Source organism: Mesoplodon mirus, assembly GCF_964341445.2.
Source record: "Mesoplodon mirus genome assembly, chromosome: 3".
In the NCBI taxonomy this organism is placed as follows: Eukaryota; Metazoa; Chordata; class Mammalia; order Artiodactyla; family Ziphiidae; genus Mesoplodon; species Mesoplodon mirus.
The window spans coordinates 41,423,588-41,436,021 of record NC_138978.1 but is presented as its reverse complement, the minus strand read 5'-3'; the positions used below and the strand labels follow the sequence as shown (position 1 = coordinate 41,436,021).

The following is a 12,434-nucleotide window of genomic DNA, read 5'->3' as shown; positions in this document are numbered from 1 at the left end:
TGTCAGAATTTCCTTTTTAAGGCTGAATATTATTCCATTATATGTACATACCACATTTTTATTCATTCATTTGGACATTTGGCTTTGGTGAATATTTGGATTGTTTACAGCTTTGGGCTATTGTGAATAATGTTGCTGTGAACATTGGTATATAAATGTTTGTTCAAGTTTCTGCTTTCAGTTCTTTGGGTGTATACCCAGAAGTGGAATTTCTGGGTCTTGTGGTAATTCCTTATTTAATTTTTTAAGGAAGACTTAATATATTTCGTATTCAAATTGATCAGAAAATTTAAATTTTAGCAGTGTACAATAAAAGGATCTGTTATATTTAAATACTACTTAATTTATATTTTAAGACCATGTGGTTCTATAATTCAAGGTTCTTTTATGCCCTGCCATTTTCTTTGAGTCTTCTAGTGTTGTTCCTTAAAGTCCTAAACCAACTCTGCAGAAGGAATTTGTTATCAGTATAAATTCAAATTGGAGAATATTATATTAAAGGTTGTGAACTGAATAAATTATCCCCACTCTGATCTGACCCAGCTGCCACTGTTGCTTAAACTTAATCTTCTTTCTAAACAGCTGTTGTTTTTTTTCTGAAGCTCTACAAGTTCATACCTGCCTAAGGAAGCCCTAAAGGCTTAATGGAAACACTATTCCCTACAGACAGTTGAAACCTGGAAGAGTTTAAAAATCAAATACCCTTCCTTAGATTGCATAACACCAAAAATCAAAACAGAAAGAAATATCTACAGGGAGAAACTAAATGACCTCTGGCAGCCCCCATGATTCTATAACCTTATACGTACCTACCTCCCAAATAGTCTTAGTGATAATATGTGAAAAGAACAACCAACACTTACATTTTTTTCATTTTTCCTATAATTCTGTTCTTCAGGGAGGAGGTAAATGACAAATTACGGGACATGCCAGATGGTACCTTCTTGGTCAGAGATGCCTCAACAAAAATGCAGGGAGATTACACTTTGACTTTACGGTGAGTATTTTTCAGCATTTTGGCTAGGGTTCTGCTAGGATTATTTATTTCTGGGTATACAAAGATTCCCGTATTTTATTTAAATCTTTACATACAAATTTTTTCATATTTTTATTTAATTTAGATACATAATTTTTAGTTTGGCTAACTGTCCTTTTTCTACACATTTAAATATTTAAATGTAATATTAAAAAGGCAACAGTTTTTATTTTTATGTAGCAATAAGACAAAAAGGCTTAAAATCCCTAAATGTAATGAAGTAAGAAATATACTGTTGACCTTATGAGTGAAGGAGAGGTCATGGGCACAGCCTAAGGTTATTAATGATGTGCTGGGAATCCACCCCTCCAATAACTATTGTTTTCCTCAATATAGACTTCAGAGAGTAAAACTCAACATAGTTTAGGCTGATGAGGATATGTAGAAGATAAAGCAATTCTCAGCCTATATCATGCCATCCATATGGGCATATTAGAATCTCATAACGTGGATGTATCATTCTTTATACTTACAAAGATGGGATGTATATATATTTATTAAAAAACTTTTTTTATAGATATATTTTTAATTAACTAATCTTTGGCTGCGTTGGATCTTTGTTGCTGTGCACGGACTTTCTCTAGTTGTGGCGAGTGGGGGCTACTCTTCATTGCGCAGGTGCGCAGGCTTCTCATTGCGGTGGCTTCTCTTGTTGTGGAGCATGGGCTCTAGGCACACAGGCTTCAGTAGTTGTGGCTCGCGGCCTCTAGAGCGCAGTCTTAGTAATTGTGACACATGGGCTTTGTTGTTCTGTGGCATGTGGGATCTTCCCGGACCAGGGCTCGAACCCGTGTCCCCTGCAATGGCAGGCGGATTCTTAACCACTGCGCCACCAGGGAAGCCCAGATGGCATGTATATTTAAATAGGTTAGGAATACTGTATTAGATATTTCCACATTTAGTTTCAACAATTAACATAGCCTAAGGGCAATAAAGTCTTGTGATTTTTTTTTTTAAAAGGAATATCTAAAGAAAAGAATAATGATAACAATAGTGACAATAACAACTTCCTTGTACTAAGCATTTTACATTCAATATCTATTTATTTATCAAAACAACCTTATGAGGTAGGTATTATTAATATTTCTATTTTATAGATGAAGTAACTGAAGCTTCGCTTGGTTAAGAAACTTGTCCTAAAGACACTTAGCTTGTAAGTGGCAGAGGATGAGTTCAAATCCAGACTTATCTGTCTCTTTGCTGCCTTTCCAGCCTAGTATCTTTAGGAAAAATAATCCCATATTTTATGCTAGAAATTTGGGGCTTATATCAGTTTCTAGTAAAGACATTAATACCTTAGGACTTCAGTTGTGCTGAGGAATAATTAGTGTTCTACAGTGATGCATTCAACATAATTTTTTCCCATTCCAGTCAGGCTTCTGTCTCTGCTACTCTACACGGACAGCTAAACCAGTTGCCACTTCTCTCTTACCTTACCTGACCTCTTAGCAGCATTAGTCATAGACACTTCTTCTTAGAAACAGTTTATTGTCTTGGCTGTTGTGACATCACTCTCTCCTAATTTTCTTCCTGACTCCTTTGCTCAATATCCCAGGGCTCAGAATTGGGCCTCCTTTTCTCCTCTGTATTCATTCTCCCAAGGTGAGCTTGTCCTCTCCCATGGCTTTAATATACAGCTTCGTGGTGATGATTCATAAACCTTATCTCCAGCTCTGACCTCCTGAATTCCAGGTGCATATATCCAGTTGCTACTTAGATAACTAGAGAACATACTAATTTTAATATAGTCAAAGCAGAATTCTTGATTTCTTTTTTTTTTTTGCGGTACGCGGGCCTCTCACTGTTGTGGCCTCTCCCGTTGCGGAGCACAGGCTCTGGATGCGCAGGCCCAGCGGCCGTGGCTCGTGGGCCCAGCCGCTGTGCAGCATGTGGGACCTTCCTGGACCGGGGCACGAACCCGTGTCCCCTGCATCGGCAGGCGGACTCTCAACCACTGCGCCACCAGGGAAGCCCAGAATTCTTGATTTCTAATGCATCTCCTTTACCCAGACTGTTTCTCTTCTAGTCTTTCCTTTTTTCAGAAGCAGAACCACCATCTCTACAGTTACTAGAGCCACAAATCTTTTTTTCCTCCCTTTCCCTCAGCCTCACATCCAATCCATCATTAAACAAGTCCTGCCAACTCTACCTCCAAATCTACATCCATAATCTCTTCACACTTCTCTACCATCCAAATCTAAGCCACCATCTTCTTGTTTATATTTCATAGTTACCTGCTAACAGATTTGGATATGTAGAAAGTTGGGAGAGGAGGTTTGCAGGATTAGGTAACAATAGGAACAAAGATATGAAGGTGAAGAACTATAGAGTCCTGTTCTGTGAGATGCAATCCCATTTGGCTAGAGGGTAACATTTGAAAAGAGGAAAAAGCAGTAGGGGATAGAAGGTTGGAAAAGGGTCATGTTGAAGAGGGCCTTGAATTCTAAAATTTGGGGTTTGTGTTTATTATCATAAGGAGGCGGGGGAACCATTTCATTTTTAAAAAAAATTTATTTGTTTATTTTTGGCTGCGTTGGGTCTTCGTTGTTGCACGTGGGCTTTCTCCAGTTGCAGCCAGCAGGGTCATTCTTCGCTGCCCTGAGCGGGCTTCTCATTACAGTGGCTTCTCTTTGTTGCGGAGCACGGGCTCTAGGCACGTGGGCTTCAGTAGGTGTGGCACATGGGGTCAGTAGTTGTGGCTTGCGGGCTCTACAGCGCAGGGTCAATAGTTGTGGCGCACGGGCTTAGATGCTCTGCGGCACGTGGGATCTTCCCAGACCAGGGCTTGAACCCCTGTCCCCTGCATCGGCAGGTGGATTCTTAACCACCGTGCCACCAGGGAAGTCCCCATTTCATTTTTTAAATAGGGAAGTTATATGATCAGACCATATTTGAATAGAAAAAAATAAAAGAGGATAGAGACTAGTAAAGAGTTAGAAGGCTATTATTAATTGAGAGGGAATGATCATCCAGAAATAGATTTATTCTTTAATCATTTAATATTATTGAGTGCCTACATTGTTCTAGGAAAAGAAAATGATGGACAAGCCAGACATGATCTCTTGTCTATAGTGTTTATATTTGGGAAAGGGTATTAGTGGGGGAGAGGGAGACAAAATAAACACATAAAAAAGAAATGAGGGAGTTCCCTGGCAGTCCAGTGGTTAGGACTTGGCGTGGCTCTGGGTTCAATCCCTGGTTGGGGAGCTAAGAACCCGCAAGCTGCGAGGCACAGCCAAAAAAGACATGAGACTGAATCACTTTGTTGTACACCTGAAACTAACACAATATTGTAAATCAACTTAGTTCAATTAAAAAAAAGAAAAGATAATTTCATAGCGTATGAAGTGCTATATAGGGAATACATAAGCTTATCTGATAACAGAATATGAGGAAAGGGAATTTTACATAGTTTTCAGGAGGGCCTCTCTGAGGATATGACTTTGGAAAACTGAAGGATTAGAAAGAGCCAGCCAGAAAAGTGTTCCAGGGAGAGGGAACAGAAAATGCAAAGACACTGATTTTGGAAAGATTTGGTGGATCCAATGAATGCAGAGACTGCTATGCCTGGCTTCCAGTGTGAACCACAGAGTGGTAGGAGATGAAGTTGAAAGTGGGAAAGAGCCCAATGCAGAGAGCCTGATGAGCCATGGTAGGGAATTTGAACTTTATTTCTTTTTTTTTTTTTTTTTTTTTTCTTTTTGCGGTATGCGGGCCTCTCACTGTTGTGGCCTCTCCCGTTGCGGAGCACAGGCTCCGGATGCGCAGGCCCAGCGGCCATGGCTCACGGGCCCAGCCGCCCCGCGGCATATGGGATCCTCCCAGACCGGGGCACGAACCCGTATCCCCTGCATCGGCAGGCGGACTCTCAACCACTGCGCCACCAGGGAGGCCCTGAACTTTATTTCTAAGTGTAAAAAAATTAATAAAACGTTTTAAGCAGGAAAATGACATGATTGAAAGATTAAATAAACTATTACCTAGGATGATGGCTCTAGGAATGGAGTTGAGGAATCAAAGTAAGAGGCAATGTGGAGCTAAGAGCTAAAAGAATTTGATAATAGAAAAGGTATGAGGTTGAGGAGGAGTTAAAAGTGACTGTGGTTTGACCCTGCGGGGCTTAGAATGAATGTGCCATTTATAGAAATAGGAGAGCCAGGAGCAGTTGATTTTTAGCTGCTTCAGAACTTCCAGGTAAAAATATATCTAGAATATGGTTAGAAATTTAGGTTTAATGCTTAGGAGAGAGTATAGGGCCAAAAAAAGATTCAGGTACCATCTATATAGAATAATTGGAATTTTAAAGAAAGAGTTTATTTTGGAAAAAATGGGTAGAGGCTGAAGGCAAATTTTTTTAGGGAATAACTGTGTTTAGCAGCAGGATGGAGGCAGAGGAAGAGCAGTCTAAGAGGTTGAGAGAAAAGAGTAATGTCCTAGAGGTCATGGGAGTATGAAATATTAAGAAGGAAGTGGGGACGGAGGGAAGGAAGGGAGTAGGGAAATTTTAGTCACTGCAAAGAATCTGAGCCTGTGATAGAGGAAGTGAGCAGAGTCTGAATTTGGTAAAAGTCATTGGTGACCCTCACATGAGAGGAATGAGAGTGAAGTCAGACTGCAGAGAGTAGGTGATAAGAAAGTAGAGGTTTTTCAATTCAGTAACCATTTAAAAAATCAACAAATAGTATTTATTGTAGAAAATCTGGAGAGTTAACAAATCTTTAGCAATCTGATATATGCCAGGCATTGGGCCAGGTGCTAGGATATAAGAAGGAATAGCATGATTCTTCTGTTCGAGAAGATTACAATGAGGGAGAGGCATAATTAAAAATCCACCATTCCATAATTCTTTCATGTCTTTACTTCCCTCCTCTGTTTAAGGTCCATGGTCCACTATTAAAATTACCCTTGTGAATATATCCTCTCTCCAAACTTGCTCCTCCCTCCCTTCATAGTAGTCGTCTAACTATATTCCAACACTTGTTAAATTCAACTCTCCATCTATTTTTTGCTTATACCTGGGCAACTGAATGTGGAGAAAAATACATCATGCTGATTGGTCTCACATTAACTTTGTGACTGCTGATCTTAAGTGGGCATTTAGTACTGCCCAGCTGAATTTGCATTTCCGCAATCCATTTGCTCTCTCACTTTTCCTAGATGATAATTCCACATATTCTTTTTTTTCTCTTCAGATCAACAACCCACCTCCTTCCCTTTTAACAAGCTGCTTCCTGTTTCTCTGAGGACATGGAAGCAGTTAGAAGACATAATTCCATCATGCTCCTGTTGCTATAGCTGTCAACATGAATATGAATACTCTGCCTTTTTCCTGTTCCACTCACGTCCTTGTCCAAGATCCCGTTGTGGACTGGATCCCATCCCATCCTTCTAACCTACTCAAGGACATCACCCTAGGAATTATCTTGTCCTTTCTTTTGTATCAACAGTTTTTGTCTCTCTACTGAGCTGTTCCCATCAGTATATAAATATGCTATACTGTCTCTCACTTAGGAATAGTAAATAAAGAATACTCTCTTTGCTCTCTTTCTCTTTCCAGCTGTTTCCCTATTTCTCTGCTCCCATTTACAGCAGTATTCCTCAAGACAGTTCTCTATAGGCATTTCTTCTATCTCTTCTTTCATTCTCTTTAATCCATTCTAGTCAGGCTTCCATCCTTACCATTCCACTGAAACCATTTTGTCAAGATCACTTAGTGATTCTCTACTTTGCCAAGCCCCAAGATCATTTACCCAGTTGATTATTTCCTCTTTGTTGAAATGCTTTTTTTTTTTAATTGTTTTTTTGGATACCATTTACTTCATTAATTCCCCTCTCTTGGTTTCCTTTGTCATCTCCCTGACTACTAAACATTGGTGTACCCCAGGACTTAGACCTCGGACCTTTTCTCTTATTCAAGTATGTTCATCTTCAAATAACATCTATAGGCTGACAATTCCTGATTTTATATATCTAGCCCAGAACTTTCTCCTGAACTTTAGATTCTTCACATAGGCTGCAGGATCCTCTGCTCTTGGATGTTCACTAGGCATCTCAAATGTAACGTGTCTAAAACCAAAATGTTTTTTCCTCTTTAAACATGTTCCTTTTAGATATCCTTTTTCACTCCAATAAATGACAATTCCGTTCTGACTGCTTAAGATAAAAACCTTGAAATCATCTTTACCTTGTCTCTTCCTCTCATATCCATATCCAGGCCACAGCATATCCTGTCAGCTCTCTCTTCAACATATATTCAGAATCCCTCCATTTCTCAGTGTCTCCACTGCTACTACCCTTGTCCAGGACACCATCATGTCTTGCCTAGATTATCTTTCCACTCTACCCCTTCCCACTTTGAATGGTCTCATCTCAACCTAGCAGCTAGAATGAGCCTTTTAAAACATGAAATAGATGATATCATTCTGCTCAGACCCTCTTGTGTTTCCCTATCTTACTCAGCAAAATCCAAAGCCATTACGATGACCCACAGGCTATTAAATGATCTAAACTCCTTTTATATCTTTTACTTTGTCTCCCACTACTCTCCTTTTTGCTCATTCAGCCCCAGCATCACTGGCCTCATTGCTGTGCCTGGAATATGCCAAGCTTGCTTCTGCCTCAGGGGCTTTGCACTTGCCGTTCCCTCTGTCTGGAAAACTTCTCCCCCAGATATCTGCTGTGCTAGCTCCCTCACTTCATTTAGGGCTCTGCTAAATGTCACTTGAACAGAGTGGTTTTCCTTGTGTAACATGTATAAAATAGCAATCTCTCCACCCTCATAATGATCTCTTCCCTTTACTCTGCTTTATTTTTTTTCCAAAGGACTTAATACCAGTTGATATATCTAGTTGTTTATTTTATATGTTCTATCTTAATGAAAAATTCTTTATCCTCTTTATAAAGATGGAGATACACTCCTCATGCTCCTAAACTGGAAGTTCTGTGAGAGCATGTACTGTATCTGGCCTGCTTATCATTATGTCCACTGTGCCTCATACAGTTCCTGGCACATAGTAGATGTTCAATAAGTTTTTTTGAATGAATGGGTGCTTTTTAGCTTTTCTCTAGCAGAAAGACCAGCTTGCATTTATTGTGGGTATATGTGTGGGTATATACACCTATAGAAACTGCGTATGATTAGATGGTCCTTCTAATGTACATTTTACAGGAATAGTTCTTCATCCATCTAAATACTGACCTTCTGAGCATTAAATTTAAATCAATCCACAGATTCAAACCAATTGTGTTTGACCTTTCACAAATCCCAGTGGTTCATTTATCATGTGTAATGGCATGGCATAAAGAGATACAGAAGCATATTTTTTCCCCATTAAGTCTGCTTTCTGCTATAAGAACAGTTGAGTGGGAATAGTGCAGTATTTTGCTATGATATAATGAATACATCTGCTCTGGTTTTAGATTATACCTTATGGGACTTGTAAAACACTGCCATTTTAAGTTTTGGTTATAAATTATCTTTTAAGGGACCATTGGATATGACTCAGTAAGCAAAAGTGGTCTAATCTATTCAAGCATCAGATTACATCTATCTAATATAAATGACTCTTCAAAAGCTGTACTTTGTAAAACAGTTGAATGACAGTTGAATCATTTACATATTGTGATAGCCTAAATAAATAGTCATTTCCAAGAATTACAAGCAAATATAAAAGAAAAAATAATGTAAGGTGTTAGATTAATTACTCAGTTATAAATCATTCAAGGAGCTTAATTATGTTTGTGCATTAACAATAAAACCTTGAGTGCTGTGTTGGTGTATGTGTGACAAATGGTTACCATCCCCCTTCATGTAGAGATTGCTTCTGCTTCCCTCCACAGACACACAACCACGTATCTTTAGATCCCAAGGAGATTGTCCCGGTTCTTCCTGATATAGAATTTAAATTTAAAAATTCATTCAGAAAATAAACAAAAGATACAATTTACTTGTGTTGGTTTTTTTTGTGATTATTTTTGCTAAATTTGTTGATACTGGAGGCTGTGTAAGTATGCTGACCTTTAGTAACCAAGATATTTTATAGACAAAAGAAATAGTTGTAAAAAAATGATATTATGTATACTTCTACACACATAACATGTGCCTTTTTACCCATTCCAGTTTCATTAACATAGTAAAAACTTGTTTATAGTGTGACACCAAGCTTTCATATCTCCATGTGAAAGTAGTACTTCAATAGAATTTTTTGGGAAAAAAATCAACAGTTGTTGTCTTGTTCACAGGAAGGGAGGCAATAATAAGCTAATAAAGATCTATCATCGAGATGGTAAATATGGCTTTTCTGATCCTCTGACATTTAATTCTGTGGTGGAGCTCATTAGCCACTATCATCATGAATCTCTTGCTCAGTACAACCCCAAACTTGATGTGAAGCTGATGTACCCAGTGTCCAGATACCAACAGGTATGATTACACAATTATTTTTTGGCTGTGCTGCGCAGCATGCAGGATCTTAGTTCCCCCACCAGGGATCGAACCCGTGCCCCCTTCAGTGGAAGTGTGAAGTCTTAACCACTGGACCGCCAGGGAAGTCCCATGATTACACAAGCTCTTGATAGCTAATTGGCAAGTCATTATTTAACAACATCATTTGATTCTAACTTACCAGGCTTATCAGTTAGAAAAAAAAAAGAAATTTAGACATTTAAAATTTCCTACTTAAGATTTAAGATATTTTTAGAACTTATTTTGTGGCTACTATTCCTTAATAGCTTGTTGTATGTGTTTATTAACTTTATATAAAAATACTTCTGTTTATGTTTCCTATTCTTTATTTCTTTTGTTTACCTGTATAGGATCAGTTGGTAAAAGAAGATAACATTGATGCAGTAGGTAAAAAACTGCAAGAGTATCACTCTCAGTATCAGGAAAAGAGTAAAGAGTATGACAGGCTATATGAAGAATATACCAGAACATCCCAGGTTAGTATATTTTTGTTGTTTAGGCCAATAAGTATGCAATAAGTATTATAGTTGTATCGGATTTTCTATAATTTTATAATTTTCTATAATTCACCTGACAATCTTTAGCTGTCTTAATATCATTTTTAATTTAAAAAAAATTTAAATTTATTTTTATTTTTTATTGATGTATAGTTGATTTACATATATAAATTCTTAAATATATATATTTATATATATAAATTATTTTTCAGATTCTTTTCCATTATAGGTTATTACAAGATATTGAATATAGTTCCCTGTGTGATACAGTAGGACCTGTTGTTTAAGCTGTCTTAATATCTTTTTGTTTTTAATTGAAGTATCCTTGATTTACAATGTTGTGTTAGTTTCTGGTGTACAGCAAAGTGATTCAGTTATACATATGTATACATATTCTTTTTCATATTAATATCTTTTAATATCAAATAAACTAGTTTGAATAATACCAACTTATTATTGAATAAGTTTTCAATAGGGTGTAAACACTGTGCTCCTATACATCTTTATTCCTCCCCCTTTATATTGTTACTGCCACTGATTACATTTTTATACATTGCCAATTAGCATAGATTTATAATTATTGTTTTATGCATTTGTCCTTTAAATCATATAGGCTTTTATATTTACTTATCCAGTTACCTTTACCAGTATTCTTTATTTCTTCATATAGCTTTTTTTTTTTTTTTAATATTTATTTGGCTGCACCAGGTCTTAGTTGTAGCACGCGGGATCTTCGTTGCCGCATGTGGGATCTTAGTTGCAGCACATGGGATCTAGTTCCCTGACCAGGGATCAAACCCGGGCTCCCTGCACTGGGAACTCGGAGTCTTAGCCACTGGACCATCAGGGAAGTCCCTCTTCATGTAGCTTTGAGTTACTGTCTAGTGTCCTTTCATTTCACCCTGAAGGAGTCTCTTGAGCATTTCTTGTAGGGCAGGTCTAGTGGTAACAAACTCCTTCAACTTTTGTTTTTCTGGGCATATCTTAATTTCTCCTCCTTCATTCTTGAAGGATAGTACTGCTGGTTATAGAATTTTTGGTTGACAGGTTTTTTTTTTCTTTCAGGGCTTTAAATATGCCTACCCACTGCCTTCTGGCCTCTATGTTTCAGATGAGAAATCAGCTATTAATTTTATTGGGGGTCATTTGTATATGACAGGTTGCTTCTCTCTTGCTGCTTTCAAAATTCTCTCTTTGTGTTTTGACAATTTGACTATAATGTGAAATACTTGTTTTTTTATATCTTTGTCTATAGTTTATAATTGTTAACTGTGAAGGGTATTCCAGTATTACTGTGCTTCATGGTACCTTGTTTTGACCCTAGAATTAATGTTCTTGATTTCTCAGCCCCAAAGCCCTTGATCTTATTTCTAAGCTAGTGTCTGTGGTGGGCAGTGTAAAGGTAGAGACTGCACCAGGAACCTCAGGACTGGAGGAGTTTATTAGGGGATATTGGCTTGTGAGGATTATAGGTTAGGTATGAGATATAGTGCTGATTGGGGAAAGGTGTGGGATTACAGTGGCCAGAATTGCCATAATGGTCCATTTTTCTATGTGAGATGTTTGATTTCATTTTATTTTCAGGTTTTCTTTTATTAGTTAATTAGTTATTCAGAATGATTTTAATAACTTTTTTTCCCTTTTCTGATACTTGTGTCTGTGGTGTGCCTGTGTGTGTATGCTTTTTTTTTTTTTTTTTTTTTGCGGTACACGGGCCTCTCCCGCTGCGGAGCACAGGCTCCGGATGCACAGGCTCAGTGGCCATGGCTCACGGGCCTAGCCACTCTGCAGCATGTGGGATCTTCCCGGACCGGGGCACGAACCCGTGTCCCCTGCATTGGCTCTCAACCACTGTGCCACCAGGGAAGCCCTGTGTATGCTTTTTTTACACTGCAGATTTCAGCTTTTCTGTATTCATTTACCTCTTCTAGGTGCATTGTCTGTGATGAGGCTAGTGTTTGAGTTAGAATGGGGAAAAAGTTACTGAGGAATCAACATATGTGGTCAACATTAGGGGGTGGTGAAATTATCATACATATAATAGAAAGTTATACAGCTATTAGAATAGTTTTCAGAAATTATTTTAAAACTTCTTGATTTTTAAAAAGTGAAAAAATTATATAAATATGTATGTTAAATTCAATATAAATGTTGCTGAATTCTATGAACTATATCACACAAAGTAAAAGTCCCCATTCCCCAGAGGCAACTGCTGTTATTAAGTGCTTCTTAGGAATTCCTGATGACCTGAGAAATGCTAATGATGTAGTTTCAGGTAAAGGAGACAGCATTTAGAATTGTGTGTACATGATTTCAGCTGTGGGTGTACCTACTCACCTGAAGGGAGAAGACTTTATAAAAATATGCTGGGATGTTTGGGGATAGAATTAGAGAGATTTGGGGAAAATACAGTTAAAATAGAAAGAAGGAAATAATA

At 37.9% G+C, this 12,434-nt stretch overlaps 1 protein-coding gene across 1 annotated transcript in view; it reads left to right on the top strand.

Annotated features, from left to right (window-relative positions):
* Positions 1 to 12,434, top strand: part of LOC309800447 (phosphatidylinositol 3-kinase regulatory subunit gamma) — an 85,172-nt gene that overhangs the window by 47,784 nt on the left and 24,954 nt on the right. Inside the window, exons 3-5 of the mRNA XM_082614572.1 lie at positions 899 to 997; positions 9,278 to 9,458; positions 9,851 to 9,976. Coding sequence (XP_082470698.1) covers positions 899 to 997; positions 9,278 to 9,458; positions 9,851 to 9,976 — 406 coding nt within the window. The remainder of the gene's footprint in view (positions 1 to 898; positions 998 to 9,277; positions 9,459 to 9,850; positions 9,977 to 12,434) is intronic.